Raw genomic sequence first — 26,083 nt, 5'->3', positions numbered from 1 at the left:
TTGAATGTGGAAGGTATTAGGAGTATATGGCGTGGGAGGCAAGTTGCTAGAAGTAGTGAAAAGTTTTTATCGAGGATGTAAGGCATGTGTATGTGTAGGAAGAGAGGAAAGTGGTTCCCAGTGAAGGTCGGTTTGCAGCAGGGGTGTGTGATGTTTCCATGGTTGTTTAATTTGTTTATGGATGGGGTTGTTATGGAGGTGAATGCAAGAGTTTTGGAGAGAGGAGTGAGTATGCAGTCTGTTGTGGATGAGAGGGCTTGGGAAGCGAGTCAGTTGTTGTTCACTGATGATACAGCTGGTGGCTGATTCATGTGAGAAACTGCAGAAGCTGGTGACTGAGTTTGGTAAAGTGTGTGAAAGAAGAAAGCTGAGAGTAAATGTGAATAAGAGCACTAGGTTGAGGGACAAGTCAGTTTTGGGAGGTAAGTTTGAATGGGAAAAACTGGAGAAAGTGAAGTGTTTTAGGTAACTACGAGTGGATTTAACAGTGCATGTAACCATGGAAGCGGAAGTGAGTCACAGGGTGGGGAAGAGGGGGCAAAGGTTCTGGGAGCGTTGAAGAATGTGTGGAAGGCAAGAACATTATCTCGGAAAGCAAAAATGGGTATGTTGGAAAGAATAGTGGTTCCAAAAATGTTATATGGTTGCGAGGTGTGGGCTATAGATAGGATTGTGCAGAGGGGTATGGGTGTGTTGGAAGTGAGATGTTTGAGAACAATATGTGGTGTAAGGCAGTTTGATCGAGTAAGTAATGAAAGGGTAAGAGAGATGTGTGGTAATAAAAAGAGTGTGATTAAGAGAGCAGAAGAGGGTGTATTGAAGTGGTTTGGTCACATGGAGAGAATGAGTGAGGAAAGATTGACAAAGAGGATATATGTGTCAGAGGTGGAGGGAACGAGGAGAAGTGGGAGACCAAATTGGAGGTGGAAGGATGGAGTGAAAAAGATTTTGAGCGATCGGGGCCTGAACATGCAGGAGGATGAAAGGCGTGCAAGGAATAGAATGAATTGGAACGATGTGGTATACCAGGGTCGACGTACTGTCAATGGATTGAACCAGGGCATGTGAAGTGTCTGGGGTAAACCATGGAAAGTTTTGTGGGGCCTAGATGTGGAAAGGGAGCTGTGGTTTCGGTGCATTTTTACACGACAGCTAGAGACTGAGTGTGAACGAATGTGGCCTTTCTTGTCTTTTCCTAGCGCTACCTTACATGCGTGCGTAGGGGGAGGGGGGTGCCATTTCATGTATGGCGGGGTGGCGACGGGAATGGCTGAGGGCAGGAAGTGTGAATATGTATATGTGTATATATGTATTTGTCTGTGTATGTATATGTATGTATACATTGAAATGTATAGGTATATATATGTGTGTGTGTGGGCTTGTATGTATATACATGTGTATGTGGATGGGTTAGGCCATTCTTTCTTCTGTTTCCTTGTGCTACCTCACTAACACGGGAGACAGCGACAAAGTATAATAAAAAAAATGAAAATAGAATACTAGAAGATTGGAATAAACTGCAAAATGTGAGAAATACAAAAATGATCAGTAACTTAAATCAAGCGTGCATAATTATTTCAGTGATATCTGTTGATATGAACAATCCTAATTCAAGATACTATATTTAAGCATCTTACTTTTTCAAAGTCCAGCTCCAGTGCAACCATTTGTAAAATTGCTAGGAAACTTTTCCCATTCACACTTGCCTGTAAAATCAACATGACATCATTGCTCGGAGTTTCTTATGATCTTTTCTACCATCAGCCATCAAGCCTTTTGTTGTACAGTCCTGTTTCTGTGACAATTTAGGTTGTCAGCATATCATTAGTATGAATTAGTATGCACGATGAGGATGCTGAAAGCAAATGTGAATGAAAGTAAAATGCTAGCTTTTGAAGGTGATGGAAGATCAGAATGTAAGATCTATATGCACAGTGAAAAATGGTAGCTATGGATGAGCTTAAGTGGGTGTGAGTAAAGATATGTGAGGATGGTTGTAGGAAAGGGGAAACTGAAAATACCACATAGTCATACTGGGGAGAAAATTGGGAATGCTTTGGCAAAAGGTAAAGATTTAAGCATACAGCGTGCAAGAAGTAGCCATAAAGACCTGCCCTAACTCAGACGTATGGATGCTAAACCAGATGTATAAAGGGTTAGGACAGATTGAAAATATGAGCAGTAGTGATATTTAATTTGTATAGTGATGGGGTAGACACAATGATGACATGCAGCTATGTGATGTGAAGTAATCAATAGAAAGACAAATGGATGAAAGTCTTTTAAAAGATAGTATGGTCATGTAAAACATATGACAGATAACAGACTGGTTAAGATATATAGCATTTTAGAACTGTAGACAGTTCAAGGAGCAGAGGCAGACTACAGAGGAGTTGGAGAGATGTGGTGAAAGAAATGATTAGGGTTTGAGATATTAAAGCTAAATAATTTCAAAGGAAGATGCAACAGCAAAATTAAAGACTGGAACTATTGTATGAATGGAGGAGGTATGAATGGAGACTTTGGTCTCACTTGATGAATTAACCTGTGTATAAAATTAAAGATTAAAAATCATGAAACAATTTGAGAGATGACAAAGGCCCCTTTTCACCTTAACACACTTTTCATGGGTTGAGGATGTAAGTGATATTCAAAAACTGGATATACCTGATCCACACCAGTAAGTAAAATGTTTTGTTATTGATGCTACTTTGTTAAAGTGGGAAAGGCAAACAAAGATCGAATAATAATGTTAATTATGATAAGGATATACTAATAATGATAATACATAATACAGAATATGAATCTATGAAAAGAATGATAACATTAAGTGGCATCCTGATATAAATGCATACCTATTCTGCATATATTTTTTGATATATTTTTCAATGTAAAAGGAGAGATAATCAAAATTTGTTTTGAAAATCATAAAAAGGGGGAGTGACTGTTCAGCTACCAAGGAAAATGCATTTTTCCACAAATAGATTATTTACAGTCAGATTTATTTCATGGCCTATTGTACCTAATTATTACATCTAGTGAAGCAAGTACATGTCCCAAGGTATGTATGATGATAAATGAAAATATGTAATGAAGATAAGAAACATAACAGAATAATATCCAATATCTCTTATTGATAACCTTGAGTTTGTCTCACATGGATTATGTTTATGTTATATAAAGCTTTCTGTGTTTAAATGCTCTGCTCCATTATTTGACTATAATATAACTTAACAAGTGAAATGAATATTTTTGTTTTAGCCAATTTGTGATTTTAGAACGTAACACTTACACTTTGTCAGCAGACATGCATATCCCTATCATCAAAACTACAAATAAAAATGTACATGTTGATTCTTGACAATATATAGTTGTATCTATATGATACTGCATATTGGTATCCATATTCTTGATACTGCATAGTGGTAACCATATGATACTGCACGGTGGTGTCCGCATTCCTGATATGTTACTGCATAGTGGTACCCATATAATACTACATAGTGGTACCCATATGATACTGCACAGTGGTACCCATATGATACTGCAAAGTGGTACCCATATGATACTGCAAAGTGGTATCCATATTCTTGATAGTGGAAGAAATTAGAAATACTGTGAAAGAGAAGAAAAAGCCTTATGGTAGAGTTTTGAATAGAATGTACTGGTGGAAATTCAGCAAAAGGGAAGGGAAGAACACAAGATGTGTAAGCACAGTGTTAAGATGCTGATAAGGGAAAGCAAAGAAAGAGCAGATGAAGATTTTGGAAGAAAGTTGAGTGAAAAGTTTGGGGAGAATAAGAAATTGTACTTGAATGTGAACAAGGAAAGAGATGGGCATAAGAGTGGAAATATTAACGTGAGAAGTAAGGAAGTGGAGTTGCTGACTCAAAAGGTGGAAATGAAAGGAATATGGTAGAATTATTTTGAAGATGATGAATGAGGCAGTAGTTGTTACATGCATGGGTATGGAGGATGGAAATAAGAGGATACAAGTGCAAGGGCATACTGCAGAAAGGGAGGTAAAAAGGGTGATAGTGAGGCTGAAGGTAAGAAAGGCACTTGGTGTGGTTGGGATTATGGTTGAAATGCTGAAGTATGGAGGAGAGAGTGTGTTAGAAAGGATGCATCTGACATGTAATTTAGATGAAAACAAAAGGTTGTGCCTGAAGATAGGATGAGAGCTATTATTGTTCCTTTATTCAAAGGAAAAGATGCTTAGAATGTATGAAGCAATTATAGGGAAATTTGTCTGTTTAGTATACCAGGAAAAGGGTATGCAAGAATGTTGACTGACAGAGTGATGAAAGTGATTGAATGCAGAGTAAGTGTGGAGCAAGGGGTTTTAGGAAGGGTAGGGGATGTGTAAATCACATTTTTGTCATGAAGATGACTGTGGAAAAGCATTTAGCAAAAGTTAAGAAGTCATATGATGACTAAATGCAGAATAGATGAAGAGTAAAAGGGTTTTAGGATAGATAGGGGATGTGTGAATCAGATTTTTGTAGTCAAGACGACTAGAAAAGTAATTAGCAAAGGGTAAGAAGTTGTACGCAGCTTTATGGATTGGATTATAAAATTTAGGCTCATAAGCCAAGCACTGTTGCATCTAAGGCTATTCAGCACTGAAGCTTTTATGAGTCTGGAGAAAGCTTAAGACTTAGATGAGTGAATGCTTTATGGGATGTGTTTAGGATATATGGGGTAGGGGAACAACTGCTGGATGGTGTTAAAGCCTTCTACAGAGGAGCAAATGCATGTGTAAGAGTGGATGGAGAGTTTTGGCATACATCTGGGCATGGGGCAGGACTGTGTGATGTTACTGTGGCTGTTTGATGTATGTTTGGATGGATTGATAAGAGAGAGGAAAGCAAAACTAGGGAATGGGGTGCAGAAATGGAGTTTGGCAGTAAAGTATGAAGGTTAGTGACAAGCCTGTTTGCTGATGATACAGTGTTATTTGTTGAGAATGAAGAGGATTTACAGAAGGTTGTAAGTGTTTTATGATGTATGAAAGTGTAGGTGATTGAAGCTAAATGCAAGAAAAGTAAATTCATGTTGTTTGAATGGAAACAGAATGAAAGTATGCTTTTCATATAAAGTGAAAGAAGAAAGTGTACTAAACTGTTTTGGATATGTCAAGAAATACTGGAAGAGATAGAGTGAAAGAAGAAAGTGTACTAAACTGTGTTTTGGATATGTCGAGAAAGACTAGAAGAGGTGAGAGTATTCAAGTAAATGGAGCTAACTTTGCTAAGTCTGGAGATATGGAAGGAGAGATAAGGAGAAAGCAGTACAAGGTAGAAGAGTCATTGGATCCCTTATTGGAATACTGACTGGTGGAGGTGAAACCATGGAAGTGGAGAGAAGATTAAAGGAGAGCATAGTCCTCCCAACCTTTGCCTGTGTAGCTGAAACATGGATATGTAATGAGTCACAAAGGTCATGAATCCAGGCTGTGAAAATGAGCTATTTGAGAGAAGTATGTGGTATGAGTAAATGTAATAAGGAAAGAAATGAAGGGATGTATGAGAGATGTGATATGACAGGAAATGCTAATGAAATGAAAAGTGGAGTAGTGAGGTGGTTTAGGCATGTGGAAAGAATGCAAGATAGTGAGTTTACAAGGAGAGTGTATGATAGTACAATTGAAGGGGTTGGTGTGTAAGGAAGACAATCTGTGACATGGGGAAAAGGAGTGGAAAAATACTGGAAGACTGCGTGGAATAGTGTATCCGAGGGAGGTATATAAGGACTGGGATAAGTAAAGACTCTTTTGCCATGGTCACCTCCTTGATAGGAGTTTTGGAGGGAATGGGCATCAGGGATATAGATAGATAGCATAGTGTTACTCATATGATACTGCATCATAGTATCCATATTCTTGATACAGCATAGTGGTGTCCATATTCTTGATACTGCATAATGGTACCCACATGATACTGCTTAATAGTATCTATATTCTTGATATTACAGTGGTACCAGTATGTTAATGCATAGTGGTGTCCACATTCTTGATACTGCATAGAGGTAGCCATATGATACTGCATGGTGGTATCCATATTCTTGATACTGCATGGCGGTATCTATATTCTTGATAATGTGCTCTGGTACTCATATCATACTACATAGTGGTATCCAAAGGATACTGCATAGTGGTATCCATATTGATGAGGCTGCGTATTGGTACCCTTATGTTGCTGCATAGTGGTGTCCATATTCTTGATACTGCATAGTGGTATCCATATCATACTTACAGTAGTTTCCATATTCTTGATACTGCACTGTGTTGGTATCCATCATTTTCTTGTTAATTCTGATAGCTTCAAGATGGTAATGTTCTTTGATGTTGCCTACAACTGTGTGTTTTGGTAAACTTCCTCATTTTCAAACTTCTCCCTGAAATTTTAGATTTCACATTAAAGGACTATGGATCATAGAAGTAACACAACAGTTAATGAAAATATAATTATTTGCTATATCAACTAAAAAATAGAAATCATTCAGTCATCATCCAGAAGACAGAGGTTAGGTTTTTTATACCCTACAAAACTATGAACTGCAAATGACCTCCAATGAAGTTACATCACTGTCAGTGTTTCGAAAGGAGTAAAATTCTATAGAGGAACTTCTCACTGCAAAGGAGTCAATCATTTCACTGCCACTGATTGGACCACTGCTCTCAGTGAAGTCAAAGAAACCCCATAAAAGGGGTCCTGGGGTTATATGATTTAAAGAATTAACAAAACCTGTAAGGGAACTGATTTTCAATTAACCCCTTTCTGGTCAGAGAGAGAGAGAGAGAGAGAGAGAGAGAGAGAGTTGGATCTGTCCTTGTTTAATGCTTGCTTCAAGGACATCAATTTAAGATGACTACTGTACAGATAATTTGTTTATCCATATGATTAAAGAAGTGAACAATCAGTTTGTACCTAAAAGTTGCTTGGTTGATGTCACATACTGATTCACCATAGAATGAAGGTATGCAGGTTTTCCAAACTGGAAACAAAATTAGGCAGTTCAGACAGATGCTCTTCAGACTGAGTTAAGTCAAGGTTGAGGTAAAATAAGGCTGAGATGATGTTGAAGAAAAAATAATTCCCAAAAAGTGCATCTTTTGTGAAGAACTAAGTTTAAGAATAGTTCTTAGCTTTGGCAGATGAATGGTACTTCTGTCCTTTTAGAGAGGAACTACTTCAGGCCTGTCAGAAGAAGGCACCAAGAGTCCAAGGCTCATTCGAATGCTATCAGGTGCCAATTCTTAAGGTCCTGATACTTATGGAGTGAAAGAGGAACTAGGTCTGCACTCTATCATAGAAAGACTCTTGGTTCAAAACCCAAGGTCCTGCATCAATTGTCTGTTGGTCCAAAGAAAGACAGGATTCTGCCTTCAGGTCATTTAGTTTGATGTGAGTGAATTTTACCATATCCATGCTTTCTTTTCATAAGGAATACTGTGGAAGCAGCTGTTGCTTAAAAAGTATGCCAACAGACTCATGTGATGTATCTCCTTAACATCACATCCAACACCATGGAAGGGCAAAGAAATGTGAAGAAATAGTGGCTTTCATGACAGCTAGACTTCACACAGAGGTTATCAAGGTCAAAGCACCCCTCACAGTTAGCAATACTACATACTTTGGCTTTTGGCTGCCAATGATGCTTGACCCATAGGACTGTCAAGGTCCTCCAGTGAAAGGATGACAATTTGAAAGCTACAGAGATTTAGTATAAAACCTAAACAGATCATTATTTCTGGATCTGCAGAAAGCACATGATAGGGTTGATGGAGATACACTGTGTGAGGTGTTCCAAGTATATGGTATGAGAGGAAAGCTGCAAGAAGCAGTGAGTAGGTTTTATCAAGTGAGTATGGCATGTGTGTGAGCTAGAAGAAAGAAGGATGAGTCATTTTAGGTGAAGGTAGGTCTGTGGCTGGGGCATACCCATGAGTGTTCAATTTGTTCATGGATGTGGTGGTGAGGGAGTCTCAAAGACAGGAGCTGGCATGCAGTCTGTTGGGAATGCTAGTGGCAGATTCAAGTGAGAAACTGCAGAGCCTGGTGTCTTAGTTTAGAAGAGTGTGTGAAAGGAGCAAGGTCATTAGGTTTAGTGATGAAGATAGACATATTTTGTTGTTCAAATCTGAATGGAGAGAATATGGAGGAAATGGACTATTTTAGAGATCTGGGAGTGGATATCGCAGAGAGGAAAACTACAGGAGCTGAAGTGAGTCATAGTGTAGGGGAAGGGGTCAAAGGTCCTGGGTGCAATGAGAAATGTCTGGAAAGAGAAGCCACAGTATTTAAGGGTTTAGCAGTCCCATTGGTCTTATATGGATGTGAAGCATGGTCCTTAGACAAATATGTAAAGAAGAGGATGATTGTGTCAAAATGAGATGTTTAAGAATAATATGTTTACAGATACAATGATTATGCAGACCCAAGGTCCAAGTGAAGTGGTATGGCCTTCAAACTACTAAAAAAAAAAAAAATGCTGACCCTTTTAAAAGCAATAGAAGAAAAGGATAGCAAGGCAAAGACTGTCTTCTTCCCCTCCACTTCCTCCAGCAAAACACCAATTGGAAAACAGGCAGTAAAAATACCTTGCAGAACTAATAAGCCTGAACGAAATTCTTACAGGAAAGTCAGAAGCTAGAAAAAATGTGAATATATCATGAATCCCTTCACCAAGGACAAGCATCCCTTCACTTCTTGTTACAAAGACAAGAGTAAGGATACACTCTGAGCTTCAGCCTGGCAACTTACCATGTCTGTATTGCCTCTGATTTGGAAGGATAAAATAATTCCTTTCCTTATAGCAGGCTATATGGGTAAATCAGAGACAGTAACCCCTAGAACCCACACACATGGGTTGTCCTTCATCTTGTGCTTGTCATTTCATAATCAAATTTCTTGTTGAGGTTCCCTACTTGCAAATGCTGACATTGACATTAAATGACATCTGCCACTTTCATACCATTCAACTATTTTATCTAGACCCTCTTATGATTTTAGCCTATATTTAGTTAATATGGCATTACTGATCTTTGTACCACCTGTAAATTTGGACATTTACTTACTTAGCCCTAAATCAATGTCACTGATATAAATGATGAAAAGTATAGGCAACGGATGACTGAGATAATGACTGATCATTCAGTATGATTCCTTGCTTCCTATTACATAACCAAGCTTCTACCCAGTCTCCTATGTAACCAGTAATTCCCTAGGTCCTAACTTTATGCATCAGGTTTTCATGGGGGACTCTTTGTTGTGGGTGTTGAATAATCAATGATAAAGTTCAAAATTTATACAGCATGATCTGTGCTTCTAAAACCATTCTGTGTAGTATTGACCAGACTGTGTCATTCAAGGTAAGCTATGATTTTTTTCATGCTTGATTCCTGTTTCCCCACATTGGTAAGGTAATATAGGGAACAATTAAAGAAAGGCCACATCTGCTCACATCCATTCTGTAGCTGTAATGCACTAAAATTACTTGTGGATGGGAACAATCAGACTTTTATTAGTCTTCAACTTATCCATGTTAGTACTTCTCTAAACTGTGACAGTAAATTCTGTTGCCGTGTGTGTGTGTGCTCAAAATCTGTATTGCTACTTTCTACTGTAAAAACAGATATCAAAAATGATTTTCAGGGTTGTTGTTATGCTTCTATCATTTAAACTGGATTCCTCATCTTTGTCTGCTAAGGGTCCCATCTATCACCTTATTTGTTTTATGTTACTGATTTCTAGTTCCATACTTGATTGCCGTTTCCCTTGTAAGCGAGATTGTGCCAAGAATCAGACAAAAAAGACACATCAACTCACACACACACACACACACACACACACACACCACACACACACACACACAACACACACACACACACACACACACACACACACACATGAATATATATATTTATTTTACTCAATCGCTGTCTCCCATGTTAGCAAGGTAGCACAAGGAAACAGACGAGGAATAGCCCAAACCCCACATACACATGTGCATACATAAATGCCCACACACTCTCATATACATACATATACATTTCAATGTATACATATGTATACATACACAGACACTTACATATATATACACAGGTACATAATCATACTTGCTGCCTTCATCCAATCCCGTTGCCACCCCACCACACATGAAATAGCATCCCCCCCTCCAATGAGGTAGCAATAGGAAAAGACATAAAAGGCCACATTCGTTCACACTCAGTCTCTAGCTGTCATGTGTAATGCACCAAAACCACAGCTCCCTTTCCACATCCAGGCCCCACAAACCTTTCTATGGTTTACCCCAGATGCTTCACATGCCCTGGTTCAATCCATTGACAGCATGTCGACCCCGGTATACCACATCACTCCAATTCATTCTATTCCTTGCACGCCTTTCACCCTCCTGTATGTTCAGGCCCCGATTGCTCAAAATCTTTTTCACTTAATCCTTCCACCTCCTATGTGGTGTCCCACTTCTCCTTCTTCCCTCTACCTCTAACACATCTATCCTCTTTGTCAATCTATCCTCACTCATTCTCTCCATGTGCCCAAACCATTTCAAAACACCCTCTTCTGCTCTCTCAAGCACGCTCTTTTTATTTCCACACATCTCTCTTACCGTTACGTTACTTACTCGATCAAACCACCTCACACCACACATTGTCCTCAAACATCTCATTTCCAGCACATCCATCCTCCTGCGCACAACTCTATCCATAGCCCACGCCTCGCAACCATACAACTTTGTTGGAACCACTATTCCTTCAAACATACCCATTTTTGCTTTCCGAGATATGTCCTCGACTTCCACACATTCTTCAAGGCTCCCAGGATTTTCGCCCCCTCCCCCACCCTATGATCACTTTCCGCTTCCATGGTTTCATCCGCTGCCAGATCCACTCCCAGATATCTAAAACACTTTACTTCCTCCAGTTTTTCTCCATTCAAACTTACCTCCCAATTGACTTGACCCTCAACCCTACTGTACCTAATAACCTTGCTCTTATTCACATTTACTCTTAACTTTCTTCTTTCACACACTTTACCAAACTCAGTCACCAGCTTCTGCAGTTTCTCACATGAATCAGCCACCAGCGCTGTATCATCAGCGAACAACAACTGACTCGCTTCCCAAGCTCTCTCATCCCCAACAGACTTCATACTTGCTCCTCTTTCCAAAACTCTTGCATTCACCTCCCTAACAACCCCATCCATAAACAAATTAAACAACCATGGAGACATCACACACCCCTGCCGCAAACCTACATTCACTGAGAACCAATCACTTTCCTCTCTTCCTACACGTACACATGCCTTACATCCTCGATAAAAACTTTTCACTGCTTCAAACAACTTGCCTCCCACACCATATATTCTTAATACCTTCCACAGAGCATCTCTATCAACCCTATCATATGCCTTCTCCAGATCCATAAATGCTGCATACAAATCCATTTGCTTTTCTAAGTATTTCTCACATACATTCTTCAAAGGAAACACCTGATCCACACATCCTCTACCACTTCTGAAACCACACTGCTCTTCCCCAATCTGATGCTCTGTACATGCCTTCACCCTCTCAATCAATACCCTCCCATATAATTTATCAGGAATACTCAACAAACTTATACCTCTGTAATTTGAGCACTCACTCTTATCCCCTTTGCCTTTGTACAATGGCACTATGCACGCATTCCGCCAATCCTCAGGCACCTCACCATGAGTCATACATACATTAAATAACCTTACCAACCAGTCAATAATACAGTCACCACCTTTTTTAATAAATTCCACTGCAATAACATCCAAACCTGCTGCCTTGCCGGCTTTCATCTTCTGCAAAGCTTTTACTACCTCTTCTCTGTTTACCAAATCATTTTCCCTAACCCTCTCACTTTGCACACCACCTCGACCAAAACACCCTATATCTGCCACTCTATCATCAAACACATTCAACAAACCTTCAAAATACTCACTCCATCTCCTTCTCACATCACCACTACCTGTTATCACCTCTCCATTTGCGCCCTTCACTGAAGTTCCCATTTGCTCCCTTTTCTTACGCACTTTATATATATATATATATATATATATATATATATATATATATATATATATATATATATATATATATGTTTTGCTTTTGTTTGTTTTGCTTTGTCGCTGTCTCCCGCGTTAGCGAGGTAGCGCAAGGAAACAGATGAAAGAATGGCCCAACCCACCCACATACACGTCCACACACGCAAATATACATACCTATACATCTCAATGTATACATATATATACACACACAGACATATACATATATACACTTGTACATAATTCATACTGTCTGCCTTTATTTATTCCCATCGCCACCTCGCCACACATGGAATAACAACCCCCTCCCCCCTCATGTGTGTAAGGTAGCGCTAAAAAAAGACAACAAAGGCCCCATTCGTTCACATTCAGTCTCTAGCTTTCATGTAATAATGCACTGAAACCACAGCTCCCTTTCCACATCCAGGCCCCACTGAACTTTCCATGGTTTACCCCAAACGCTTCACATGCCCTGGTTCAATCCATTGACAGCACATCGACCCTGGTATACCGCATCGTTCGAATTCACACTATTCCTTGCACGCCTTTCACCCTCCTGCATGTTCAGGCCCCGATCACTCAAAATCTTTTTCACTCCATCTTTCCATCTCCAATTTGGTCTCCCACTTGTCATTCCCTCCACCTCTGACACATATATCCTCTTGGTCAATCTTTCCTCACTCATTCTCTCCATGTGACCAAACCATTTCAAAACACCCTGTTCTGCTCTCACAACCACACTCTTTTTATTTCCACACATCTCTCTTACCTTACATTACTTACTCGATCAAACCACCTCACACCACATATTGTCCTCAAACATCTCATTTCCAGCACATCCACCCTCCTGCGCACAACTCTATCCATAGCCTACGCCTCGCAACCATACAACATTGTTGGAACCACTATTCTTCAAACATACCCATTCTTGCTTTCCAAGATAATGTTCTCGACTTCCACACATTCTTCAAGGCTCACAGAATTTACGCCCCCTCCCCCACCCTATGATTCACTTCCGCTTCCATGGTTCCATCCGCTGCCAGATCCACTCCCAGATATCTAAAACACTTTACTTCCTCCAGTTTTTCTCCATTCAAACTTACCTCCCAAGTGACTTGACCCTCAACCATACTGTACCTAATAACCTTGCTCTTATTCACATTTACTCTTAACTTTCTTCTTTCACACACTTTACCAAACTCAGTCACCAGCTTCTGCAGTTTCTCACATGAATCAGCCACCAGCGCTGTATCATCAGCAAACAACAACTGACTCACTTCCCAAGCTCTCTCATCCACAACAGACTGCATACTTGCCCCTTTCCAAAACTCTTGCATTCACCTCCCTAACAATGCCATCCATAAACAAATTAAACAACCATGTAGACATCACACACCCCTGTCGCAAACCTACATTCACTGAGAACCAATCACTTTCCTCTCTTCCTACACGTACACAAGCCTTACATCCTCGATAAAAACTTTTCACTGCTTCTAACAACTTGCCTCCCACACCATATATTCTTAACACCTTCCACAGAGCATCTGTATCAACTCTATCATATGCCTTCTCCAGATCTATAAATGCTAAATACAAATCCATTTACTTTTCAAAGTATTTCTCACATACATTCCTCAAAGCAAACACCTGATCCACACATCCTCTACCACTTCTGAAACCACACTGGTCTTCCCCAGTCTGATGCTCTGTACATGCCTTCACCCTCTCAATCAATACCCTTCCATATAATTTACCAGGAATACTCAACAATCTAATACCCCTGTAATTTGAGCACTCACTCTTATCCCCTTTGCCTTTGTACAATGGCACTATGCAAGCATTCTGCCAATCCTCAGGCACCTCACCATGAATCATACATACATTAAATAACCTTACCAACCAGTCAACAATACAGTCACCCCCTTTTTTAATAAATTCCACTGCAATGCCATCCAAACCTGCTGCCTTGCCGGCTTTCATCTTCTGCAAAGCTTATACTACCTCTTCTCTGTTTACCAAATCATTTTCCCTAACCCTCTCACTTTGCACACCACCTCGACCAAAACACCCTATATCTGCCACTCTATCATCAAATACATTCAACAGACCTTCAAAATACTCACTCCATCTCCTTCTCACGTCACAACTAATTGTTATCACCTCCCCATTATCTCCCTTCACTGAAGTCCCCATTTGCTACCTTGTTTTATGCACTTTATTTACCTCCTCCCAAAACATCTTTTTATTCTCCCTAAAATTTAATGATACTCTCTCACCCCAACTCTCATTTGCCCTCTTTTTCACCTCTCGCACCTTTCTCTTGACCTCCTGCCTCTTTCTTTTATACATCTCCCACTCAATTTCATTTTTTCCCTGCAAAAATCATCCAAATGCCTCTCTCTTCTCTTTCACTAATAATCTTACATCTTCATCCCACCACTCACTACCCTTTCTAATCAACCCACCTCCCACGCTTCTCATGCCACAAGCATCTTTTGCGCAAGCCATCACTGCTTCCCTAAATACATCCCATTCCTCCCCTACTCCCCTTACCACCTTTGTTCTCACCTTTTTCCATCTGTACTCAGTCTCTCCTGGTACTTCCCAAGCTCACTTACTCTCACCACTCTTTCCACCCCAACATTCTCTCTTCTTTTCTGAAAACCCCTACAAATCTTCATCTTCGCCTCCACAAGATAATGATCAGACATCCCTCCAGTTGCACCTCTCAGCACATTAACATCCAAAAGTCTCTCTTTCACGCGCCTATCAATTAACACGTAATCCAGTAATGCTCTCTGGCCATCTCTCATACTTACATAGGTATACTTATGTATATCTCACTTTTTAAACCAGGTATTCCCAATCACCAGTCCTTTTTCAGCACATAAATCTACAAGCTCTTCACCATTTCCATTTACAACAGTGAACACCCCATATATATATATATATATATATATATATATATATATATATATATATATTTTTTTTTTTTTTTTGCTGTCTCCCGCGTTTGCGAGGTAGCGCAAGGAAACAGACGAAAGAAATGGCCCAACCCACCCTCATACACATGTATATACATACGTCCACACACGCAAATATACATACCTACACAGCTTTCCATGGTTTACCCCAGACGCTTCACATGCCCTGATTCAATCCACTGACAGCACGTCAACCCCGGTATACCACATCGATCCAATTCACTCTATTCCTTGCCCTCCTTTCACCCTCCTGCATGTTCAGGCCCCGATCACACAAAATCTTTTTCACTCCATCTTTCCACCTCCAATTTGGTCTCCCACTTCTCCTCGTTCCCTCCACCTCCGACACATATATCCTCTTGGTCAATCTTTCCTCACTCATTCTCTCCATGTGCCCAAACCATTTCAAAACACCCTCTTCTGCTCTCTCAACCACGCTCTTTTTATTTCCACACATCTCTCTTACCCTTACGTTACTTAATCAAACCACCTCACACCACACATTGTCCTCAAACATCTCATTTCCAGCACATCCATCCTCCTGCGAACAACTGTATCCATAGCCCACGCCTTGCAACCATACAACATTGTTGGAACCACTATTCCTTCAAACATACCCTTTTTTGCTTTCCAAGATAATGTTCTCGACTTCCACACATTCTTCAAGGCTCCCAGGATTTTCGCCCCCTCCCCCACCCTATGATCTACTTCCGCTTCCATGGTTCCATCTGCTGCCAGATCCACTCCCAGATATCTAAAACACTTTACTTCCTCCAGTTTTTCTCCATTCAAACTTACCTCCCAATTGACTTGACCCTCAACCCTACTGTACCTAATAACCTTGCTCTTATTCACATTTACTCTTAACTTTCTTCTTTCACACACTTTACCAAACTCAGTCACCAGCTTCTGCAGTTTCTCACATGAATCAGCCACCAGCGCTGTATCATCAGCGAACAACAACTGACTCACTTCCCAAGCTCTCTCATCCCCAACAGACTTCATACTTGCCCCTCTTTCCAAAACTCTTGCATTCACCTCTCTAACAACCCCATCCATAAACAAATTAAACAACCATGGAGACATCACACACCCCTGCCGCAAACCTACATTCACTGAGAACCAATCACTTTCCTCTCTTCCTACACGTACACATGCCTTACATCCTCGATAAAAACTTTTCACTGCTTCTAACAACTTGCCTCCCACACCATATATTCTTAATACCTTCCACAGAGCATCTCTATCAACTCTATCATATGCCTTTAACAGATCCATAAATGCTACATACAAATCCATTTGCTTTTCTAAGTATTTCTCACATACATTCTTCAAAGCAAACACCTGATCCACACATCCTCTACCACTTCTGAAACCACACTGCTCTTCCCCAATCTGATGCTCTGTACATGCCTTCGCCCTCTCAATCAATACCCTCCCATATAATTTACCAGGAATACTCAACAAACTTATACCTCTGTAATTTGAGCACTCACTCTTATCCCCTTTGCCTTTGTACAATGGCACTATGCACGCATTACGCCAATCCTCAGGCACCTCACTATGAGTCATACATACATTAAATAACCTTACCAACCAGTCAATAATACAGTCACCCCCTTTTTTTAATAAATTCCACTGCAATACCATCCAAACCTGCTGCCTTGCCGGATTTCATCTTCCGCAAAGCTTTTACTACCTCTTCCCTGTTTACCAAATCATTTTCCCTAACCCTCTCACTTTGCACACCACCTCGACCAAAACACCCTATATCTGCCACTCTATCATCAAACAAATTCAACAAACCTTCAAAATACTCACTCCATCTCCTTCTCACATCACCACTAATTGTTATCACCTCCCCATTTGTGCACTTCACTGAAGTTCCCATTTGCTCCTTGTCTTACCCACTTTATTTACCTCCTTCCAGAACATCTTTTTATTCTCCCTAAAATTTAATGATACTCTCTCACCCCAACTCTCATTTGCCCTCTTTTTCACCTCTTGCACCTTTCTCTTGACCTCCTATCTCTTTCTTTTATACATCTCCCACTCAATTGCATTTTTTCCCTGCAAAAATTGTCCAAATGCCTCTCTCTTCTCTTTCACTAATAATCTTACCTCTTCATCCCACCACTCACTACCCTTTCTAATCAACCTACCTCCCACTCTTCTCATGCCACAAGCATCTTTTGCGCAATCCATCACTGATTCCCTAAATACATCCCATTCCTCCCCCACTCCCCTTACTTCCATTGTTCTCACCTTTTTCCATTCTGTACTCAGTCTCTCCTGGTACTTCCTCACACAAGTCTCCTTCCTAAGCTCACTTACTCTCACCCTCTTCACCCCAACATTCACTCTTCTTTTCTGAAAACCCATACAAATCTTCACCTTAGCCTCCACAAGATAATGATCAGACATCCCTCCAGTTGCACCTCTCAGCACATTAACATACAAAAGTCTCTCTTTCATGCGCCCTGTCAATTAACTAATTAATATATATATATATTTTCTTTTTCTTTTAAACTATTCGCCATTTCCCGCATTAGCGAGGTAGTGTTAAGAACAGAGGACTGGGCCTTTTTTGGAATATCCTCACCTGGCCCCCTCTGTTCCTTCTTTAAAAAAAAAAAAAAAAACGAGAGGGGAGGATTTCCAGCCCCCCGCTCCCTCCCCTTTTAGTGGCCTTCTACGACACGCAGGGAATATGTGGGAAGTATTCTTAATCCCCTATCCCCAGGGATATATATATATATATATATATATATATATATATATATATATATATATATATATATATATATATTATTATTATTTTGCTTTCTCGCTGTCTCCCACGTTTGCGAGGTATGGCAAGGAAACAGACGAAAGAAATAGCCCAACCCACCCCCATACACATGTATATACACACACGTCCACACCCGCAAATATACATACCTATCCATCTCAATGTACACATATATATATACACACACAGACACATAAATATATACCCATGCACACAATTCACACTGTCTGCCTTTGTTCATTCCCATCGCCACCTCGCCACACATGGAATACCATCCCCCTCCCCCCTCATGTGTGCGGGGTAGCGCTAGGAAAAGACAACAAAGGCCTCATTCGTTCACACTCAGTCTCCAGCTGTCATGCAATAATGCCCAAAACCACAGCTCCCCTTCCACATCCAGGCCCCACACAACTTTCCATGTTTTACCCCAGACGCTTCACATGCCCTGTTTCAATCCACTGACAGCAAGTCAACCCCGGTATACCACATCAATCCAATTCACTCTATTCCTTGCACGCCTTTCCCCCTCTTGCATGTTCAGGCCCCGATCACTCGAAATCTTTTTCACTCCATCTTTCCACCTCCAATTTGGTCTCCCACTTCTCACTCCCTCCACCTCTGACACATATATCCTCTTGGTCAATCTTTCCTCACTCATTCTCTCCATGTGCCCAAACCATTTCAAAACACCCTCTTCTGCTCTCTCAACCACGCTCTTTTTATTTCCACGCATCTCTCTTACCCTTACATTACTTACTCGATCAAACCACCTCACACCACACATTGTCCTCAAACATCTCATTTCCAGCACATCCAACCTCCTGCGCACAACTCTATCCATAGCCCACGCCTCGCAACCATACAACATTGTTGGAACCACTATTCCTTCACACATACCCATTTTTGCTTTCCGAGATAATGTTCTCAACTTCCACACATTCTTCAAGGCTCCCAGGATTTTCGCCCCCTTCCCCACCCTATGATTCACTTCCGCTTCCATCGTTCCATCCGCTGCCAGATCCACTCCCAGATATCTAAAACACTTTACTTCCTCCAGTTTTTCTCCATTCAAACTTACCTCCCAATTGACTTAACCCTCAACCCTACTGTACCTAATAACCTTGCTCTTATTCACATTTACTCTTAACTTTCTTCTTTCACACACTTTACCAAACTCGGTCACCAGCTTCTGCAGTTTCTCACATGAATCAGCCACCAGCGCTGTATCATCAGCGAACAACAACTGACTCACTTCCCAAGCTCTCTCATCCACAACAGACTTCATTCTTGCCCCTCTTTCCAAAACTCTTGCATTCACCTCCCTAACAACCCCATCCATAAACTAATTAAACAACCATGGAGACATCACACACTCCTGCTGCAAACCTACATTCACTGAGAATCAATGACTTACCTCTCTTCCTACACGTACACATGCCTTACATCCTCGATAAAAACTTTTCACTGCTTCTAACAACTTGCCACCCACACCATATATTCTTAATACCTTCCACAGAGCATCTCTATCAACTCTATCATATGCCTTCTCCAGATCCATAAATGCTACATACAAATCCATTTGCTATTCTAAGTATTTCTCACATACCTTCTTCAAAGCAAACACCTGATCCACACATCCTCTACCACTTCTGAAACCACACTGCTCTTCCCCAATCTGATGCTCTGTACATGCCTTCACCCTCACAATCAATACCCTCCCATATGATTTACCAGGAATACTCAACAAACTTTTTTTTTCTTTTTTTTTTTATATTTTGTCGCTGTCTCCCGCGTTTGCGAGGTAGCGCAAGGAAACAGACGAAAGAAATGGCCCAACCCCCCCCCATACACATGTATATACATACGTCCACACACGCAAATATACATACCTACACAGCTTTCCACGGTTTACCCCAGACGCTTCACATGCCTTGATTCAATCCACTGACAGCACGTCAACCCCGGTATACCACATCGCTCCAATTCACTCTATTCCTTGCCCTCCTTTCACCCTCCTGCATGTTCAGGCCCCGATCACACAAAATCTTTTTCACTCCATCTTTCCACCTCCAATTTGGTCTCCCTCTTCTCCTTGCTCCCTCCACCTCCGACACATATATCCTCTTGGTCAGTCTTTCCTCACTCATCGTCTCCATGTGCCCAAACCACTTCAAAACACCCTCTTCTGCTCTCTCAACCACGCTCTTTTTATTTCCACACATCTCTCTTACCCTTACGTTACTCACTCGATCAAACCACCTCACACCACACATTGTCCTCAAACATCTCATTTCCAGCACATCCATCCTCCTGCGCACAACTCTATCCATAGCCCACGCCTCGCAACCATACAACATTGTTGGAACCACTATTCCTTCAAACATACCCATTTTTGCTTTCCGAGATAATGTTCTCGACTTCCACACATTCTTCAAGGCCCCCAGGATTTTCGCCCCCTCCCCCACCCTATGATCCACTTCCGCTTCCATGGTTCCATCCGCTGCCAGATCCACTCCCAGATATCTAAAACACTTCACTTCCTCCAGTTTTTCTCCATTCAAACTCACCTCCCAATTGACTTGACCCTCAACCCTACTGTACCTAATAACCTTGCTCTTATTCACATTTACTCTTAACTTTCTTCTTCCACACACTTTACCAAACTCAGTCACCAGCTTCTGCAGTTTCTCACATGAATCAGCCACCAGCGCTGTATCATCAGCGAACAACAACTGACTCACTTCCCAAGCTCTCTCATCCCCAACAGACTTCATACTTGCCCCTCTTTCCAAAACTCTTGCATTTACCTCCCTAACAACCCCATCCATAAACAAATTAAACAACCATGGAGACATCACACACCCCTGCCGCAAACCTACATTCACTGAGAACCAATCACTTTCCTCTCTTCCTACACGTACACATGCCTTACATCCTCGATAAAAACTTTTCACTGCTTCTAACAACTTGCCTCCCACACCATATATTCTTAATTCCTTCCACAGAGCATCTCTATCAACTCTATCATATGCCTTCTCCAGATCCATAAATGCTACATACAAATCCATTTGCTTTTCTAAGTATTTCTCACATACATTCTTCAAAGCAAACACCTGATCCACACATCCTCTACCACTTCTGAAACCACACTGCTCTTCCCCAATCTGATGCTCTGTACATGCCTTCGCTCTCTCAATCAATACCCTCCCATATAATTTACCAGGAATACTCAACAAACTTATACCTCTGTAATTTGAGCACTCACTCTTATCCCCTTTGCCTTTGTACAATGGCACTATGCACGCATTCCACCAATCCTCAGGCACCTCACCATGAGTCATGCATACATTAAATATCCTTACCAACCAGTCAACAATACAGTCACCCCCTTTTTAAATAAATTCCACTGCAATACCATCCAAACCTGCTGCCTTGCCGGCTTTCATCTTCCGCAAAGCTCTTACTACCTCTTCTCTGTTTACCAAATCATTTTCCCTAACCCTCTCACTTTGCACACCACCTCAACCAAGGCACCCTATATCTGCCACTCTATTATCAAACACATTCAACAAACCTTCAAAATACTCACTCCATCTCCTTCTCACATCACCACTACTTGTTATCACCTCCCCATTAGCGCCCTTCACTGAAGTTCCCATTTGCTCCCTTGTCTTACGCACTGTATTTACCTCCTTCCAGAACATCTTTTTATTCTCCCTAAAATTTAATGATACTCTCTCACTCCAACTCTCATTTGCCCTGTTTTTCACCTCTTGCACCTTTCTCTTGACCTCCTGTCTCTTTCTTTTATACATCTCCCACTCAATTTCATTTTTTCCCTGCAAAAATCGTCCAAATGCCTCTCTCTTCTCTTTCACTAAAAATCTTACTTCTTCATCCCACCACTCACTACCCTTTCTAATCAACCCACCTCCCACGCTTCTCATGCCATAAGCATCTTTTGCGCAATCCATCACTGCTTCCCTAAATACATCCCATTCCTCCCCCACTCCCCTTACTTCCATTGTTTCCATTCTGTACTCAGTCTCTCCTGGTACTTCCTCACACAAGTCTCCTTCCCAAGCTCACTTACTCTCACCACCCTCTTCACCCCAACATTCACTCTTCTTTTCTGAAAACCCATACAAATCTTCACCTTAGCCTCCACAAGATAAATATCAGACATCCCTCCAGTTGCACATCTCAGCACATTTACATCCAAAAGTCTCTCTTTCGCGCACCTGTCAATTAACACCTAATCCAATAACGCTATTTGGCCATCTCTCCTACTTACATACGTATACTTATGTATATCTCGCTTTTTAAACCAGGTATTCCCAATCACCAGTCCTTGTTCAGCACATATATATATATATATATATATTTTTTTTTTCAAACTATTCGCCATTTCCCGCGTTAGCGAGGTAGCGTTAAGAACAGAGAACTGGGCCTTTGAGGAATATCCTCACCTGGCCCCCTTCTCTGTTCCTTCTTTTGGAAAAACAAACAAACAAAAAAAAAATGTATATAAAACAAGACTGGGTTATAGTGATGGGTGATTTAAATGCAAAGGTGATTAATATGGCAGTTGAGAGAATAATTGGTGTACATGGGGTGTTCAGTGTTGTAAATGGAAATGGTGAAGAGCTTGTAGATTTATTGAAAGGTGCCCAAAAGAGAGACTTTTGGATGTTAATGTGCTGACAGGTTCAACTGGAGGGACGTCTGATCATTATCTTGTGGAAGCGAAGGTGAAGATTTGTAGAGGTTTGCAGAAAAGAAGAGAGAATGTTGGGGTGAATAGAGTGCTGAGAGTAAGTGAGCTTGGGAAGGAGACTTGTATGAGAAAGTACCAGGAGAGAATGAATACAGAATGGAAAAAGGTGAGAACAAAGGATGTAAGTGGAGTGGGGGAGGAATGAGATGTATTTAGGGAAGCAGTGATGGCTTGCACAAAAGATGCTTGTGGCATGAGAAGCGTGGGAGGTGGGCAGATTAGAAAGGGTAGTGAGTGGGGGGATGAAGAAGTAAGATTATTAGTGAAAGAGAAGAGAGAGGCATTTGGACGATTTTTGCAGGGAAATAATGCAAACGAGTGGGAGATGTATAAAAGAAAGAGGCAGGAGGTCAAGAGAAAGGTGCAGAGGTGAAATAGAGGGCAAATGAGAGTTGGGGTGAGAGAGTATCATTAAATTTTAGGGAGAATAAAAAGATGTTTTGGAAGGAGGTAAATAAAGAGTGTAAGACAAGGGAACAAATGAGAACTTCAGTGAAGGGGGCTAATGGAGAGGTGATAACAAGTAGTGGTGGTGTGAGAAGGAGATGGAGTGAGTATTTTGAAGGTTTGTTGAATGTGTTTGATGAAAGTGGCAGATATAGGGTGTTTCGGTAGAAGTGGTGTGCAAAGTGAGTGGGTTAGGGAAATTGATTTGGTAAACAGAGAAGAGGTAGTAAAAGCTTTGCAGAATATGAAAACTGGCAAGGCAGCAGGTTTGGATGGTATTGCAGTGGAATTTATTAAAAAAGGGGTGACTGTATTGTTGACTGGTTGGTAAGGTTATTTAATATATGTATGACTCATGGTGAGGTGCCTGAGGATTGACAGAATGCTTGCATAGTGCCATTGTACAAAGGCAAAGGGGATAAGAGTGAGTGCTGAAATTACAGAGGTATGAGTTTGTTGAGTATTCCTGGGAAATTATTTGGGAGGGTATTGATTGAGAGGGTGAAGGCATGTACAGAGCATCAGATTGGGGAAGAGCAGTGTAGTTTCAGAAGTGGTAGAGGATGTGTGGATCGGGTGTTTGCTTTGAAGAAGGTATGTGAGAAATACTTAGAAAAGCAAATGGATTTGTATGTAGCATTTATGGATCTGGAGAAGGCATATGATAAGAGTTGATAGAGATGCTCTGTAGAGGGTATTAAGAATATATGGTGTGGGAGGCAAGTTGTTAGAAGCAGTGAAAAGTTTTTATCGAGGAAGTGAGGCATGTGTATGTGTAGGAAGAGAGGAAAGTGATTGGTTCTCAGTGAATATAGGTTTGCGGCAGGGGTGTGTGATGTCTCCATGGTTGTTTGATTTGTTTATGGATGGGGTTGTTAGGGAGGTGAATGCAAGAGTTTTGGAGAGAGGGGCAAGTATGCAGTCTGTTGTGGATGAAAGAGCTTGGGAAGTGAGTCAGTTGTTGTTCACTGATGATACAGCGCTGGTAGCTGATTCATGTGAGAGAGTGCAGAAACTGGTGACTGAGTTTGGTAAAGTGTGTGAAAGAAGAAAGCTGAGAGTAAATATGAATAAGAGCAAGGTTATTAGGTACAGTAGGGTTGAGGGACAAGTCAACTGGGAGGTAAGTTTGAATGGAGAAAAACTGGAGGAAGTGAAGTGTTATAGATATCTGGGAGTAGACTTGGCAGCGGATGGAACCATGGAAGCGGAAGTGAATCATAGGGTTGGGGAGGGGGCGAAAGTTCTGGGAGCGTTGAAGAATGTGTGGAAGGCGAGAACATTATCTCAGAAAGCAAAAATGGGTATGTTTGAAGGAAAAGTGGTTCCAACAATGTTGTATGGTTGCGAGGCGTGGGCTATAGAGAGAGTTGTGTGGGGGAGGGTGGATATGCTGGAAATGAGATGTTTGAGGACAATATGTGGTGTGAGGTGGTTTGATCGAGTAAGTAATAGTAGGGTAAGAGAGATGTGTGGTAATAAAAACAGTGTGGTTGAGAGAGCAGAAGAGGGTGTTTTGAAATGGTTTGGTCACATGGAGAGAATGAGTAAGGAAAGATTGACCAAGAGGATATATGTGTGAGAGGGGGAGAGAACGAATAGAAGTGGGAGACCAAATTGGAGGTGGAAAGATGGAGTGAAAAAGATTTTGAGTGATTGGGGCCTGAACATGCAGGAGGGTGAAAGGCATGCAAGGAATAGAGTGAATTGGAACGATGTGGTATACCGGGGTAGACGTGCTGTCAATGGATTAAACCAGGACATGTGAAGTGTCTGGGGTAAACCATGGAATGTTCTGTGGGGCCTGGATGTGGAAAGGGAGCTGTGGTTTCGGTGCAATATACATAACAGCTAGAGACTGAGTATGAATGAATGTGGCCTTTGTTGTCTTTTCCTAGCACTACCTTGCATGCTTGTGGGGAAATAGGGTTGTCATTTCATGTGTGGTGGGATGTTGACGGGAATGAATAAAGGCATCAATGAATGAATTATGTACATCAGTATACATATCTTTATTTATGTATTTATCATACTTTGTCACTGTCTCCCGAGTTAGTGAGTTAGCACAAGGAAACAGACGAAAGAATGGCCCAACCCACCCACATACACATTTGTTCACACTCAGTCTCTATCTCTCATGTGTGATTCACTGAAACCACAGCTCTCTTTCCACATCCAGGCCCCACAAAACATTCCATGGTTTACCCCAGACGCTTCACATGCCCTGGTTTAATCCATTGACAGCACGTCGACCCCGGCACACCACATCGTTCCAATTCACTCTATTCCTTACATGCCTTTCACCCTCCTGCATGTTCAGGCCCCGATCTCTCAAGATCTTTTTCACTCCATCTTTCCACCTCTAATTTGGTCTCCCCCTTCTCATTCCCTCCACCTCTGACACATATATCCTCGTTATCAATCTTTTCTCACTCATTCTCTCCATGTAACCAAACCATTTCAAAACATCCTCTTCTGCTCTCTCAACCACACTCTTTTTACCACCACACATATCACTTACCCTTTCATTACTTACTCGTTCAAACAACCTCACACCACACATTATCCTCAAACATCTCATTTCCAGCACATCCACCCTCCTCCGCACAACTCTATCTATAGCCCACTCCTCACAATCATATAACATTGTTGGAACCACTATTCTTTCAAACATATCCATTTTTGCTTTCAAAGATAACGTTCTCGACTTCCACACATTTTTCAACGCTCCCAGATCTTTCTCCCCCTCCCCCACCCTATGATTCACTTTCGCTTCCATGGTTCCATCTGCTGCCAAATCCATTCTCAGATATCTAAAACACTTGACTTCCTCCAATTTTTCTCCAATCAAACTTACCTCCCAATTGACTTGTCCCTCAACCCTACTGTACCTAATAACCTTGCTCTTATTCACATTTACTCTCAACTTTCTTCTTTCACACACTTTGCCAAAGTCATTCGCAAGCTTCTGCAGTTTCTCTCCCGAATC

General features: G+C 41.2%; 1 protein-coding gene and 1 long non-coding RNA gene across 2 annotated transcripts in view; one reads left to right on the top strand and one right to left on the bottom strand.

The window, feature by feature from the left end:
- The window catches only part of LOC139754660 (uncharacterized), a 216,704-nt gene that overhangs the window by 40,905 nt on the left and 149,716 nt on the right, over positions 1-26,083 (top strand). The window lies entirely within an intron of this gene.
- The window catches only part of LOC139754659 (solute carrier family 22 member 6-A-like), a 170,184-nt gene continuing 146,842 nt past the window's right edge, over positions 2,742-26,083 (bottom strand). The window contains 1 exon segment of the mRNA XM_071672193.1: positions 2,742-6,399. Within this exon segment, the coding sequence (XP_071528294.1) occupies positions 6,354-6,399 (46 nt within the window). The 3' untranslated portion in view covers positions 2,742-6,353.

This window comes from Panulirus ornatus, chromosome 17 (assembly GCF_036320965.1).
Source record: "Panulirus ornatus isolate Po-2019 chromosome 17, ASM3632096v1, whole genome shotgun sequence".
Classification (NCBI taxonomy): Eukaryota; Metazoa; Arthropoda; class Malacostraca; order Decapoda; family Palinuridae; genus Panulirus; species Panulirus ornatus.
This window is presented reverse-complemented; position numbering and strand designations above follow the sequence as displayed.